Source organism: Ranitomeya imitator, chromosome 8, assembly GCF_032444005.1.
Source record: "Ranitomeya imitator isolate aRanImi1 chromosome 8, aRanImi1.pri, whole genome shotgun sequence".
NCBI classification, from domain to species: domain Eukaryota; kingdom Metazoa; phylum Chordata; class Amphibia; order Anura; family Dendrobatidae; genus Ranitomeya; species Ranitomeya imitator.
In genome coordinates this window covers 51,310,082-51,325,147 of record NC_091289.1, presented here as the reverse complement: position 1 = coordinate 51,325,147, position 15,066 = coordinate 51,310,082, and the positions used below count along the sequence as shown (strand labels likewise).

General features: G+C 42.0%; 1 protein-coding gene across 1 annotated transcript in view; it reads left to right on the top strand.

Annotated features, from left to right (window-relative positions):
- Nucleotides 1–15,066, top strand: part of CACNA1I (calcium voltage-gated channel subunit alpha1 I) — a 459,676-nt gene that overhangs the window by 287,914 nt on the left and 156,696 nt on the right. The window contains exons 24-25 of the mRNA XM_069737599.1: nucleotides 4,912–5,063; nucleotides 6,223–6,332. Of these exons, the coding sequence (XP_069593700.1) occupies nucleotides 4,912–5,063; nucleotides 6,223–6,332 (262 nt within the window). The remainder of the gene's footprint in view (nucleotides 1–4,911; nucleotides 5,064–6,222; nucleotides 6,333–15,066) is intronic.

Below are 15,066 nucleotides of genomic sequence, written 5' to 3'. Positions count from 1 at the left end.
CCTCCTTGGAAAATCCTTTTAGTTCTGTGAGATTCCTGAGTTGTCTTGCATGTGGAGTGCCCCTGCCTGGGCCTAGGGGTACTCGGTACCGGGTCCGGTGGTTATTAAAAGGGAAGTCACATGGCAGTGACCCGGTCCGTGGCCCTGGGCTTCCAAATTAAAGGGAAGGTCTTTAAATGGGTTATAAGAAATAAGAAAGTTTGTGACGCCACCTGTGGTATTCGGTCAGGGGTGACCAACGCTACTTAATGGGATCCACTGGGGTGATGTTGTGGCAGCGGGCATGGTATGGTTTCCCACAGGTGAAAGTGGGTCCTCAAAGCTCCTGGTGTATTTGGCAAGGATAGTGTGATGCCAGAAATAATCAGAGGACACAAGGTTGCAGTCTCTTTGCCTCTTTACTGTCGGACACAGTCCAGGGTACCGGTAACAGGTGTTGGTAAGGTCCGGTCTGCCTGGAAGCAATTATGGATCCCTTTCTCAGGTGAGGTTAGAAAGCCTTCCTTCTCGAGCTGTGAGGTGAGTCCCTTGCTGCCTATGGCTCCACACAAGGTCCTATCTTTCCCTGTCCTAGGACAGTACCCACACTTCTTGTAGCCTTCTCCTGCTTTGTGGGCCTTGACCACTTTTATTTTCAGAGTGCAAGGCAGCTGCTTACAAGAACCCATGTCTGCTGTTTTTTGGCACAAGGCTAGAGGAGACTGGGTTTTTATGAAGATGGAAATTTGCATCATATGGCCTTTCCTAATGATGACAGAGAACAAGCCAATTAAGGTCTGAAACCTTAGTCAAAGTTTTCTGAGCACACAAATCTCCAAAGGAGCTTAAACTTTTGCATCTGCACATGTTCCTTTTTGTAATTTTTAAAATGCAAAAATGAAAATATATACCGTATATTTTTTTTTACTAAAATACAAAGGAAATGTGTCATCTTTAACTTTAGGCCTTTTAGAGATCATTTTATGTTCAACTTGCTTAACTGTTTACAATTGCAGTAATTTTGACCAGGGTGAACAAACTTTTACATGCCACTGTAGGGTAGGAAACCAGGTGAAATAGAAATTGTCAAGAACATTATTGGGTCAGAAAAAAGAAAAGGAATTCAGATGAGAGGACCTTTGTAGCCATATTCATCATTCAAAACAGCTTTCTCTGATGGCATTCATGACTCTTCTTTTGATTAGGTAGTCTCATGCGACACCATGCCAGCATTGCGCCACCATGATGGCTAGGGATGCTGGCAAGTAGAGATGATCGGTAAAGAAGGCTCATGTCTAGTGATGAGCGAGTATACTCATTGCTCGGGTGTTCCTGAGCATGCTCGTGTGACCTCCGAGTATTTATGACTGCTCCGAGATTTAGTTTTCATCACGGCAGCTGAATGATTTACAGCTACTAGCCTGCTGATTACATGTGCGGATTACCTAACAACCAGGAAACCCCCACATGTATTCAGGCTGGGTAGTAGCTGTAATTCAGCTACCGGGATGAAAACTAAATCTCAGAGCAGTCATAAATACTCGGAGGTCACCCAAGCAACGAGTATACTCGCTCATCACTAGTGGTGACCACAGAAGACTAATGTTGCCAATCGACCAGAGTCCTGTAAATCAATTTCATCATTTTTATAAAAAAAATCCTTTATTATTTTATTAGCTTATCAGGGTGGTATAATTTACAATAACAGGCAAAGAAAGGAAAAGGGTTGAAAAAGGTTAATTGTAACCGAAACATTGCCATGCCACCAGGTCCAATAAAGTTCACCAGATTTTGATAAGTATTGCGGTGCTGCTTGCTTTTTCTACTTTTAGGTTGTTTAGCAGAGAAAGGAGATATGTTACATAGGTCAATGTGGGCGCCTATTGATTTCCCTCACATTGCTACGCTGACAGGTCGTTGTGATTAGTTGGATCTGTACCAGCACTGCTGGACACTTCGGTTATACAGAGTCACTCTGTACCAAGCAGCAGCCAACATTAGCACTGCTGCTTGGTATAGAGTGACTCTGTATAACAGAAGTGTCCAGCAGTGCTGGTAAATATGTCACAAAACACAAGTTATTCTGTGATCTGTTCTGTGGATAGTGCGCATAGACTAAGTAAACTATAGAGTGGAGCAAAAATATTTTCAAGCCCTTTTTTCAGCAGCCGCAGGATGCTAGAGCACTTCAAAGTTCTGACCTTTGCATGTTCATCAGCAGAGGTGTCAAACTGCATTCCTCGAGGGCCGCAAACAGGTCATGTTTTCAGAATTTCCTTAGCATTGCACAAGGTGCTGAAATCATTCTGTGCAGGTGATTAAATTATCACCTGTGCAATACAAGGAAATCCTGAAAACATGACCTGTTTGCGGCCCTCGAGGAATGCAGTTTGACACCTCTGTTCATCAGTACAGTATGCCTCACTACATCATTGCATTGCAATATGACGAACGTATAATGTCATGGGGCCTAATACTCAGCACATAGTAGGAGGTTCGTAAGGCTCCGGTCTAGAGGCGGTCACTCCGGTCTACCGATGTGGTCATTGAACCAAGGAACAGTGAATCTTTTTGCTCAACACCAACACAGGACCATTCTCTGTCCCAGATTTTCAGGGCTGCAGTAGATTTGCAGGGAATGTGATGTCCCACAATATTGCAATTTCTATTATTGGAATATTTCCACCTAGTAAGGAGGTAAAGCCTTGGGTGCCATCAATGCACTTAGGTATAACTTTAAAAAAAAATTGCACAAAAATTTGGCATGTCATAGAGAATCGTACTGTTTGCTAAAATGGAGGAATTAAAGTGTCCAGCGGGGTGCTGCTCTCCTCTGTCACTCAGAAATACATTTTTTTCATAGAATTTCTTTTGACCCAAGACTCAGGGCAGCGTGAGAGTGCAAGGGTCTCAGTATATGTATAATGTCATTATCAGGCATGAGCTATCAGCTTTCTCCCAGCACAAAAGCAAATGGATTAACTTAAAGGGAGTCTGTCAACAGGTTTTTCCACTGAATCTGAGAGCAGCATAATGTAGAGACAGAGACCCTTATTCCAGCAATGTGTCACTAACTGAGCTACTTTCCGTAGTTTTGATACAATTATCGTTTAATAAGCAGGATATTATTATTAAAGGACTAGTAAACCGGCTGCCATGTAGTCCTCCATATTCATGAGATTTGTGTAAGCCAGTTCCCACCACTAATTGGCATCTTTCTGCCTATGCACAGTTGACACCGAAAGCTGCCAATCAGTGATGTGGGCGGGTTATACAGAGCTCAGCATTCAGAGAACTGATAGATCTGCCGAAGACAAAACTGTGATTTATTGAACCTGCAGTAAGTGATACATCTCTGCTCCTATATGATGCTGCTGTTGGATGGTGTAGCAAAAGCCTGATGATAGATTCCCTTTTAAATGATCGGCTTTAAGTTTAGAAGCATTGTCTGATGGAAAATCATGCCCTCTTGTGATCCTTCATGTTGTCTTTTCTTTGCACCTAATATTCTATTTTCATCTTAATATTTCATCTGCTGCAAATACTTGTCATCTGTTCATCTGTACCTCTATTAAATGACCAAAAGTATACGGATACCCATTGTAACCAGTGAATCGGCAATATCAGCTACAGCTATCGCTAAGCGGAGCAAAAAAGAATATAGTCATTTGGTCTCTACAGACATATACGGTACGCTTTTAGCAGAGTTAATTATACTGGAGAGCTCAACTGCTTTTAAATGAGCAACAGGTAAGCAAGTGGTTACCATATGCAGACTCAAGGATCGAGAAGTGCAATTCCAGGTAAACCCATATCAGAAAACCAGTTGCCCAAATGCATTGTGCCAACTGTGGAGTTTGGGAGAAATAATGGCTCAGATTTGTTTTGTAGCTGTGCCATCCTGGTTTAAGGAACTAAGAGTAGAGAACCTCTTCTATGCTTCAACCTGACAGTTTCATCATATCATGGCTTGGGTTTTTATTGGAGTGGTGCCACTAATGTATGTTCCCTGCCACTAGTGATATACTCACCAGCCATCATAATCTATATGTTTATTTATTATGCTTTGCTTATATAGCGCTATCTTATTCCACGGCGCTTTACCGACATTATCATTACTGTCTCCATTGGGGCTCACAATCTAGATTCCCTACAAGTATGTCTTTGGAGTGTGGGAGGAAACCGGAGAACCTGGAGGAAACTCCCGCAAACACGGGGAGAACATACAAATTCCTTGCAGATGTTGTCCTTGGTGGGATTTGAACCCAGGACCCCAGTGCTGCAAGGGTACAAGGCTAACCACTGAGGCACCGTGCTGCCCATCCTGCTCTAACATCTTGAGAGCGGAACTGACCAGAAGTAAGAGGTAACGGTCACAATTTCTCAATATAATTCTATGAGAGGCTCGTTCTGGTCTCGTTTTGGCCCTCATAGACATATATTGAGTTATGTGTTTGGGCTCACTCAGAAAACACTGGAGCATTCTAGCAGGTCACAATTTGCAGAAGACAACCAGAGTGGTGCAGGGAACAGATGAAGACGGTACTGGTAAGTATAGGACTAGGGACAGGGAACTTAGATGAGTTTGCACCACCAAAAATGCGGGATAGGTGCTTTAAGGTTGACGTGAAAAGACTTTACTGGCCATTACCGAGGCCTTCTCTCAAACTTTCCAAACTATGAGTAAGACTATATAGCATTTGTGACCAAACTTTCAAATGGGAATAAATTAAAATTCCTACAATCATGCTGCAAAATGAAGTCAGCGCTGTTGTAGAAGTCAACAAAATTCGATGTGCACATCAATGTTTCCGTATACCTTTGGCCATAGAACAGATCATTGTCTTGTTTCTAAATACCCCAAGTGTTTTCCAGCTTTTCTTGCTCTCAAATGTATCTAAAAAAAGTCTCCTTTTTCCTTGTTTTGCACAGAAGCCCAACGTTTGCCATATTATGCCACCTACTGCCCTGCACGTCTCTTAATTCACTCGGTCTGTACAAGCCATTACCTGGATATATTCATTACAATTATCATTTGCCTTAATGTTATCACAATGTCGTTGGAGCACTACAGTCAACCGAAGGTGAGTTTCGTGCTTTTGTATATCTTATTGATCTATTTAGATACATTTTCAGTTTACAAAATATCTGCCAGGGCTTGGTCACATCACGTATGGACAACATATTTGTGGTTCCATTGATGGCCCAATTAGAACTTCTGAAAAATGAGGTTTCAGACGCCCCCACGGAGCACCGATAGAGACATTTGCACTATTGAGGTAGATAGTCACTTGCGTAGTCTATCTGGCCTCCTTTCTGGTGGCATCTGTTAGGCAGTATGTCCACCTAAAAAAGACAGCAATGCTGGAACGGAGGCCAGACAGGGAAGAAAGTCACTCTCTGCCTCAATATAGTGAATGGTTTCTTTGGGGCTCCATCAGGGACAAGTTCAGATGGAACCAAAAAAGTTATAAACATGGTCCAAATGTCATATGAGGTTCTGATGATAGTTTTGAAGTTTACTTATTAGAAAGTTGTTCTGATGAAGCAGTAGTAACCTGGGTGGGAGGGTAACTGTTGAAACTCTCAAGAATTAATTGGATTCTCTGGGAAACCCGAGAAGCAAACTGCATGATTTGCAGTAGAAATAAAGATTGTAATCAATTGACTTCTGGTATTATAGTTGGATGAGCTGGGCCTTCAAAATGTGTTAGACCCTAAGAGGTCACTTTTCCTCTCTGGCAAGTAAATCAAGTTCAATAAAGGCAAAGCCAACTTCAATAAATAATAGAGTATTTGAAAATATATATTTTTAAAACCAGGAAATCCCTTTAAAAAGTAATCATTGTTTCAATTTGTAGTTCATAAATCAATAGTATGCACAATATCCAACATTGTAATATTTTTATATCAGAGAAATTTGTTTAGTTTCCCTCCTGGATTGATGTTTCTCTCTGAGTTTACAGATAAAATTTGTGTTCAGTGAAGAACAGATATTTACATTACTGAGATGGCAGATGGCAATTGGTGCTTATAGAATTCTATGGAGAGGAGGCGGAGGGGAAAGAGGAGGGAGGAGCTGGAGGCAGACACGGACATTCTGCTGCAAATTCTCCTAGAAATGACAGCTACATTTTAAATATTTCTTGCACGTGTTCAGTGTATTATGTGGAATATTATATTATGGACATTTTGTAACACTAATCTCTCATTGAAAATTATTTATTATGATTTTTTTTGCAGTCATTAGAAATTGCCCTGAAGTACTGCAACTACATGTTTACTACAGTATTTGTACTTGAAGCTGTGCTGAAGTTGGTGGCCTTTGGATTTAGACGTTTTTTCAAGGACAGGTAAACGGTTTGTTCATGGACATATGTACAGCACCTACACATAGTAAGGTTTTTCTGATGAGATGATGAGTTTCAATAATTAGAAGATCTGACAACTTGAATTACAATCACACAGAGTCTTACAGTGATGGCATCTGTCACTTTTCGTCAGGTTTTGTGGCATCATAGTAAGATCTTAAGGTGGCCGATGGATTGTGAGGGCTGCACTCTGTCACGGTGCTTTAGTGTCTGGTACTGTGACGAGTAACTGGCGCAAAGCTAATGTGATGCCCATTTTCAAAATAAACTCTAGGCCTTTTCCAGGTTTCCATGGGATGTCCTCCTAGACATGGATTAGGGCATCAGTAAGCTCTTGGAAGGTATTTGGCGCTATTTGACACCATCAGATGCACTAATACTGTCAAATGTCCTCTGCTTCTGTTGTCAGACACTGCCGTATTCACTCTGTGGGCGGCACTCATGATAGAAGAGATGCCAGAACCAAATGCCCGCAGGTTCTGTCCAGTCACTAAGATTAGTGTGCCTGAGGCCTGCAGTGCTATTCATTCTGGCAGTAATGATGTGTGTTCTGTCCAGCTGGAGCTATTAGCTCTCTGCTTCATCATATTGGAGAGCACCACACCCTGCTTAAGCTTCCATCTTACTGCTGGAAGCTGACAGATATACAGTGGGTACAGAATGTATTTAGACCTCTTTAAATTTTCCACTCTTTGTTTCATTGCAGCCATTTCATAAAATCTAAAAAAGTTTATTTTGTTTCTTATTAATATACTCTATGCACCCCATCTTGACTGAAAAAAAAACAGAAATGTGGGCAATTCTTAAGTGGAAGAAGATTGGGACCATCAGAAGTCTTCCTATACCTGGCCATGCAGTCAAACTGAGCAATCGTGGGAGAGAAGCCTTGGTGAGAGAGGTGAAGAAGAAACCCAATATCGCTGTGGCTGAGCTCCAGAGATGCTTTATGGAGATGGGAGAAAGTTCCACAAAGTCAACTATCACTGCAGCCCTCCACCAGTCGGGCCTTTATGGCAAAGTGGCCCGATGGAAACCTCTCCCTCAGTGCAAGACGTATGAAAGCCAGCATAGAGTTTGCTACAAAACACATGAAGGACTCCCAGACTATGAGAAATAAGATTCCCTGGTCTGATGAGACGAAAATAGACCATTTTGGTGATAATTCTGAGCGGTATGTGTGGAGAAAACCAGGCACCTTCCAACAAGACAATGACCCTAAGCACACAGCTCAAATAACTATGGAGTGGCTTCAGAATAACTCTGTGACCATTCTTGACTGGCCCAGCCAGAGCCCTGACCAAAACCCAACTGAGCATCTGTGGAGAGACCTGAAAATGGCTGTCCACCAACACCAACTGACTATTCTTGCATCTTCCAATTTTGTGCTTTTCCTGCCCTCTTGGTTCTGACTCAACTACCTGACCTCTTCGGCCAGCCTGCACCACCAAACAGCAGCTTATTCGGTGGTCCCAGCCTGTGGCCAACTATTTAAGTCAAGACCCCTATGTAGGGAATAAATGGTGAAGACCAGAGCAAAGCCTGGGATTTGCACTCAGCCTGTCCATGGTAGCCATTTTACAGTTGCCAGACAGCCACTGACATAGCCACATTACAGACATGTAAGGAGCCAGACAAAAGCAAAGTAGCGAACACGTGAACACTGCCATCTGCTGGTCAAAGGCAAAAGTAAAGAAAGAATTATAGGGGTAGGAACCCCAAGAGCAGAAGTCTATGTTCCCAAGAAAGGGAATTGAGAAAACACCAGGTCAGGTGACTGTTGTGTCGCAGTTACAAAATATACAGTTGAAACTAGATGTTCACATACACTATATAAAATGACACATCTGCGTGTTTTTCTCAATATCCGACATGAAATCAAAATAAACCTTTCCCGATTTAGGTCAATTAGGATTACCATAATTATTAATATTTTCCACATGCCAAAATTCTGAGAGAGAGAATGTTTAAAGGCATTTTTATTACTTACTGCAAAGTCAAAAGTTTACATACATTTCATTAGTATTTGGTACCATTTCCCTCAAACTGAATGATTGGGTCAAACGTTTGAGATATCACAATAGTTGGTCGGAATTTGAGCCCAGTCCTCTTGATAAAACTGGTAAACTGATTTCATGTCAGATATGGAGAAAACATGCATATGTGTCTTTTTATATAGTGTATGTAAACTTCTATTTTCAAGTATAAATGCCCTGGCCAGATCAAGAAGGGAAGAGTTTGTTCCAGAACCTGTATCTGGGCAGGTTGTTTGGCTGCCATGTAAGCTTACAGCCACCATCATTACAGAAGGGTTTGAGAGCAGACAGATGTCTGAGAAAGTCTGAGCTGTGAGGAAGATCCATTCCTTGTGCCAGTAGAAGTCCGTGACCAGCGCCAGTAGAAGACCATGACTAGATCCAAACCAGGCTCATTGAATAGTCAGCCTTTGTCATCCATGAACTGTCTAAGCACTCTGTTGACATGAAGCTGGACATTATCCTGAATCAGGAGGAATCTAGGGCCTAATGCAACAGTAGAAGACTCTGAGCATTTCATCCCGGTACCTAACAGCAGTCAGTGTATCATTGTCTTTTGCATGGAGGTTTGCACTTCTCCAATGGTATGCCTCTCCAGACCATTATTACTGACTCATCGCCAAACCGTTCATGCTGGATGATTTACAGGAAGCATAACATTCACCACAGAGTCTCCAGAATATTTCATGTCTGTCACATTTGCTTAGTATGAACCTGCTCTAATTTATGAAGTGAATATGACACCAGTGATGAACTTGCCACTGCTGGTGTGCTCTGGCAAATGCCAGTCAAGCTGCATTGTGGTGAACTTTGAGGAAAGGACCCACTTAAGAGCACTGGGCCTTAATGCAGCCCTCAAAAAGTCTATTTCTGCAAGCTTGGCCAGAAACATGCATACTAGTAGCCAACAGGAGATAGTTTTGCAGGGTTCTGGCAGTGTTCAATGTGTTCTTCCAGCATAAAGAAGCAGAAACCTATCATTCTACTGGGTTGATGCACTTTTATTACCTGGTCCATTTCTCCATTTGTGTCTGTCATGTGCTGCTATCTGCTCCATGCTCCTGAGATTGTGCTAGGAGACAAAACAAACCTTGCAACAGCACATATGAGCTGGAGTATCTGTGCAACACGAATGGGCTGTAGATACTGCTTCACAGAGAAAAAAGCAGAGATGAATACCTGCTCAGGCCTCCAAAACAAATGCACTGGTAGGGTGCAGCGGACCCTCACACAGCATGCATTTTGTAGCACTGGGCAGCCAGCCAGCATGTGCATTACTAATAGGCACATGCATTGCTTGTGTGCATAATGCCACATACCGACTATTATCTTTTATCTTTTTGTGCACCAACATACCAAAACAGCCAACACTGGATTGAAAGTGGTTGTTTCACCGGTATTGTTGCACCTGTGTTTCTGCCATCATTAATCGGGTCCATTGTACCCTGCCAGTGCATTTGTTTTGGAGGCCTGAGCAGGTATTCATCTCTGCTTTTTTTCTCTGTGACTTTTTTCACATTTTTTGAGGATTTTTAAGTCCGCTTTTTGTGTCTGTGAGCTTTGACACTGCCTCACACTACCAGTAGTGACAAAGCCACGTTCCAAACTAAGACAAAATCGGTCAGGAGAAGAAGACAGGGATTGGCTGTGCCCACCGCTAAATAATCCCTTTTGAGGGTTGTCTTGCCATTCCTCTCCAGCGCTCCTGTTGTCACTGTCATTTGCACCACAGCAAGTGAACTTGATTCACAATGGCTTATGTTTCCTAACTGGACAGATTGAGATCCCTGAAAAGTAATGGATTTGGATGTACTGTATACAGTAATATGAAAGCGCTCCCTTAGCGATCGCTGATATGCCTTTTAAAGGTGGCAATTATGGGTACTTATGCCTCAGCGACACTTTTCAATGGTGAAATAAGTGTATAGCACCCTCCAGGGTCGGAATTTCTCTGGGGTTTCGGCTACCTGGGGTAGCCAAGACCCAAGAGAACATGATTCTGGATGGTTTTTACCTACCTCAGTGTTGCTGTCACCGTTATTAATGTAATAACGGTGACCGCAAAAAAAGGGGGTCTCGAAACGCAACATGGTGCCACCATTGATTCCAGCCAATTTTGCGTACAAAAAGTCAAATGGTGCTCCCTCCATTCTGAGCCCTGCCATGCGCCCAAACAGTGGTTTTCCCCCACATATGAGGTATCGGCGTACTCAGCAGAAATTGCACAACAAATTTTGTGGTCAATTTTCTCCTGATACCCTTGTAAAAATATAAAAAAATTGGTTCCAAAGTAAATTTTTAGTGAAAAAAGTAAAATGTTAATTTTTTCCTTCCACATTGCTTTAATTCTCGTGAAGCACCTGAAGGGTTAATAACCTTCTTGAATGTGGTTTTGCGCACCTTCAGGGGTGCAGTTTTTAGAAGGGTGTTACTTTGGGGTATTTTCTGTTATATTGACCCCCAAACTCACTTTTAATCTGAGGTGGTCCCTAAAAAAAATAGTTTTGTAAATTTTGTTGGAAAAATGAGCAATCGCTGGTCAAATTTAACCCTTATAACGTCCTAACAAAAAAAATTATGTTTCCAAAATTGTGTTGATGTAAAGTAGACATGTGGGAAATGTTATTTATTGACTATTTTGTGTGACACCACTCTCTGATTTAAGGGTACAAAATTTAAAATTTTGAAAATCGCAAAATTTTATTTTTTTTCCCAAATTTCCGTTTTTTTCATAAATAAACACAAGTTATATGTTACCACTAACATGAAGTACAATATGTCATAAAAAACAGGCTCAGAATCAGTGGGATCCGTTGAAATATTCTAGAGCTATAACCTCATAAATTGACAGTGGTCAGAATTGTAAAAATTGGCTTGGTCATTAAGTACCAAATTGGCTCCGTCACTAAGATGTAAATTTTTGAGAGCAGTACATTTTGCTTAGGCTGAAGAGTCATAAAGCCCAATGCCTACAATGTAAATTAGTATAAAATAGCTTTGGAGTCAAAAAAGAACAAAACGCAGTGCAGCAACTGTTTTCTGCACTTTAAAACCTCCCTAAGTTGAGAAAAGGTGAAATGGTTTCTGTTACAAAGGAGACATTTTAAGTCTTACACTCTGACGACAAAAGATTGGGGAATTGTGCGATTTCTTCCTGTGCCTTACTATCTAGTAATTGTCCTGGCATTTCCATTTTGATGTATGAGTCCTCCAGGCACCCTTGTGCAGTTTACAGTGTTTAATCAGCTGTAAGGTTTGCAAGAAAACACTTTTCCTTTTTCATAACAGGGATTTTGTTACAGTTTATTGTGGGTTCATACAATGCTACACAAGAAAAATGAAATGTCTTTTATGTGCAATCTTAGAACTGTAGAATCGAAGTCAGGGAGGGCTGACCTGAAGGTCCAGGGGAATGGAGACTAAAGCAAATTTATAGACACATCCAAAAATTAAATAGAAATAGGTAAATCAAGGAAAATTGTTCATTACTAGTGATGAGCAAATGTGCTGGGATAAGGTGTTATTATGATTGAGTGCTAACCGAGTGTCTTCGGCATGCTCAAAAAATACGTTCGAGTCCCCATGCATGTTGTTTAAAGCATGGAACGATTGCCTTGAACAGTCGCGATACATGCAGCTGCGGGGACTCGAACATATTATTCGAGCAGCCGAAGATACTCGGTTAGCACATGGCATGCTCAGATAGCACCGTAGTATCGAAGCACGCTCGCTCATCACTATTAATTACCGATTTTCCAAAACAGCCACACAAAGAAAAAGCCCTTAAAAAATTAATCAACCTTAATTCTAAGACATGTGTTAAAAGATCCGACAAAAATTAAACAAATTATAACATTGGTATATGTATCTTATGACTTAGTGCAGTAGGGTAAAAAAAAAGAGAGAAAAGGCAATATATGGTACCGCTCATAAAGACAAGTGATTTTCTTATCGGTGATGGTGAGGAGGTGTCCTGGAGTCAGCCGCTCCTGATTCATTAAGAGGTGCACGCCATCCGGAGCGTCTGACAAGTGGCACCGGCCTCCTTGCGCTTTGGCACAAATCTTACCCCAGTCATCAGCCCTGAATGTCTATGGAAATAAATACGTATGTCAGATATTTAGACAGTCAGCCAAACGAACACTCCTGTGTAGGGGAAAGCAGGCCAAGCAATTAGCCTTACCAAAGTTTGGCCGACAGCTGTCATGCAGACGTTTGTGAATCTCTGAGGCTGGTTTCACACTTGCGTTTTAAAACGCATGCGTTTAAAAAAAACGCATAGTGAAAAAACTCATGTAAACGCGTGCAAACACTGCGTTTTTTTAAACGCATGCGTTTTTGCATGTGGTGAAAAATACGCGGCGTTTTGACGCGTTTACATGCGTTTGCATTTTTTAAACGCATGATGAGAAGTGTGTGACAGCTGCCAATCATCAAAATCAAGTAAAAAACCCACTATAAACAGAAATAGCTAGGGTTAGGGTTAGGGTTAAGGGTAGTGATCCTGACCCTAACACTAAAGGGATCCTAACCCTAACCCTACCCCTAACCCTAACCCTACCCCTATCCCTAACCCTAGGGATCCTAACCCTAACCCTAAAGGGATCCTAACCCTAACCCTTAGGGTTAGGGGTAGGGTTAGGGTTAGGGGTAGGGTTAGGGGTAGGGTTAGGATTAGGATCCCTAGGGTTAGGGTTAGGGGTAGGGTTAGGATTAGGATCCCTTTAGGGTTAGGGTTAGGATCCCTTTAGGGTTAAGGTTAGGGTTAGGATTAGGGTTGAGCGACTTTTACTTTTATAGGATCGGGTCGGGTTTCACGAAACCCGACTTTTTCAAAAGTCGGGTCGAGTGAAATCGGCCGATCCTATAGAAAAGTCGGGGTCGGGGTCGGCCGAAACACGAAACCCAATGCAGTGCATTGGGTTTCCAATGGTTCCCAGGGTCTGAAGGAGAGGAAACTCTCCTTCAGGCCCTGGGATCCATATTTAAGTGTAAAATAAAAAATTAAAATAAAAAATATTGCTATACTCACCCTCGGACGCGCCCTGGTACTAACCGGCAGCCTTCCTTCCTTAGAATCAGCACGTGAAGGGCCTTAGATGACGTCGCGGCTTGTGATTGGTCGCGCTACCGCCCATGTGACCGCTCGCGCGACCAATCACAAGCCGCGACGTCACCGAAGGTCCTTCAAGCGCTGATTCTTAGGAAGGTAGGCTGCCGGAAAGAAGCAGGGCGCGTCCGAGGGTGAGTATATTCCTATTAGGAACGCATGCGTTTCTTTGCGGCAAAAAAACGCTGCTAAAAATTACTACATGTTGCATTTCTGCAACACAACGCATGCATAGAAAAGACGCATGCGGCTGCAAAAAGGGGCAAAACGCATGCAAAAAAACGCATGCAAAAAAAGCATGCGTTTTTAATGTTAAGTATAGGAAAAAAAACGCATGCTTTTTTTGCGCAAAAACGCAGCGGCAAAAAACGCAAATGTGAAACCAGCCTGACCGATCATGGACTGTAATGCACAAACTGGCCGGCAGGCCTCTTGACCCCAGTATGACAGCTTCATATATCTCCATGAGGATGTTACACTCGGGTTGGGAAATCCACTGCCAGTCCATGCTTTGCACTCCGTGATCGGTCCGAGATCCACAGACGTCTACATGAGCCTGAATGTCTATGGAAATAAATACATTTGTCAGATATTTAGAATGTCGGCCGAATCAACACTCCTGTGTAGGGGAAAGCAGACCAAACAATTGGCCTTACCAACGTTTGGCCAACAGCTATCATGAGGTCGAATCATGGACCGTAATGCACAAACTGGCCAGCAGCCCTCTTGACCCCAGCATGACATCTTCATATATCTCTATGAGGATGTTACACTCGGGTTTGGAAACCCACAGCCAGTCCCTGCTTTGCACTCCGTGATCGGACCGAGATCCATAGATGTCTACATGAGCCCTGATGTGTATGGCGGCAATAAGAAATGAGCATCTTGTAAAGTACAAAAAGGATTGCATTAATGCAATTATAACCGGGTTTGTATCCTTTATCTTGCCACAAACAGCCTTCCTTAGGTGACATAGATCGGAGTTGATAAGTAAGGTTTAGAAGGTAATTTGCAGATAACCATGTTTGCAAACCCATTTGAAGTAATAACTCCATTGTTGCCCTTGTTCAATCAGACAAGTCTGTATATTTCCATTTATTTACCTTATTGAGTTATATTATGGGATTATTTCGGACTCCAGAATGTCTTTTTGACTACTTCGTGGATCAATATTTGACCCAGCGATGAACTTTTATATATTTTCTATCGGAGCGATCCACTGCGCGGTGTCAGACGATGCAAACCTCTGTTGGAGTGCATTAGCGCATTTTATGTTTACAGCTTTTATCGGCAAATAACACTTTTTCTAAGATGATAGCTGTGTGACCTCTAGAGGTTTTCCTATCGCATTTTTATTTTTTCAAACTGATGATTAGTCTAAAAAATATATATTATTTTTGTTGTAAGCTCAGACTGAAACAAAAACTTTTCTTATCTTTCAGATATTTGTTTACTGCAGCTTTCGTTATCTTTTTACATTTTGTTTTTCTTCTCCTAGAAGTCTAGTAGTGTCAAAATCAGCAGTAGTAGTATTAGATGTGGTATAGTGTAGTGCATGTACTGCCACCTGGAA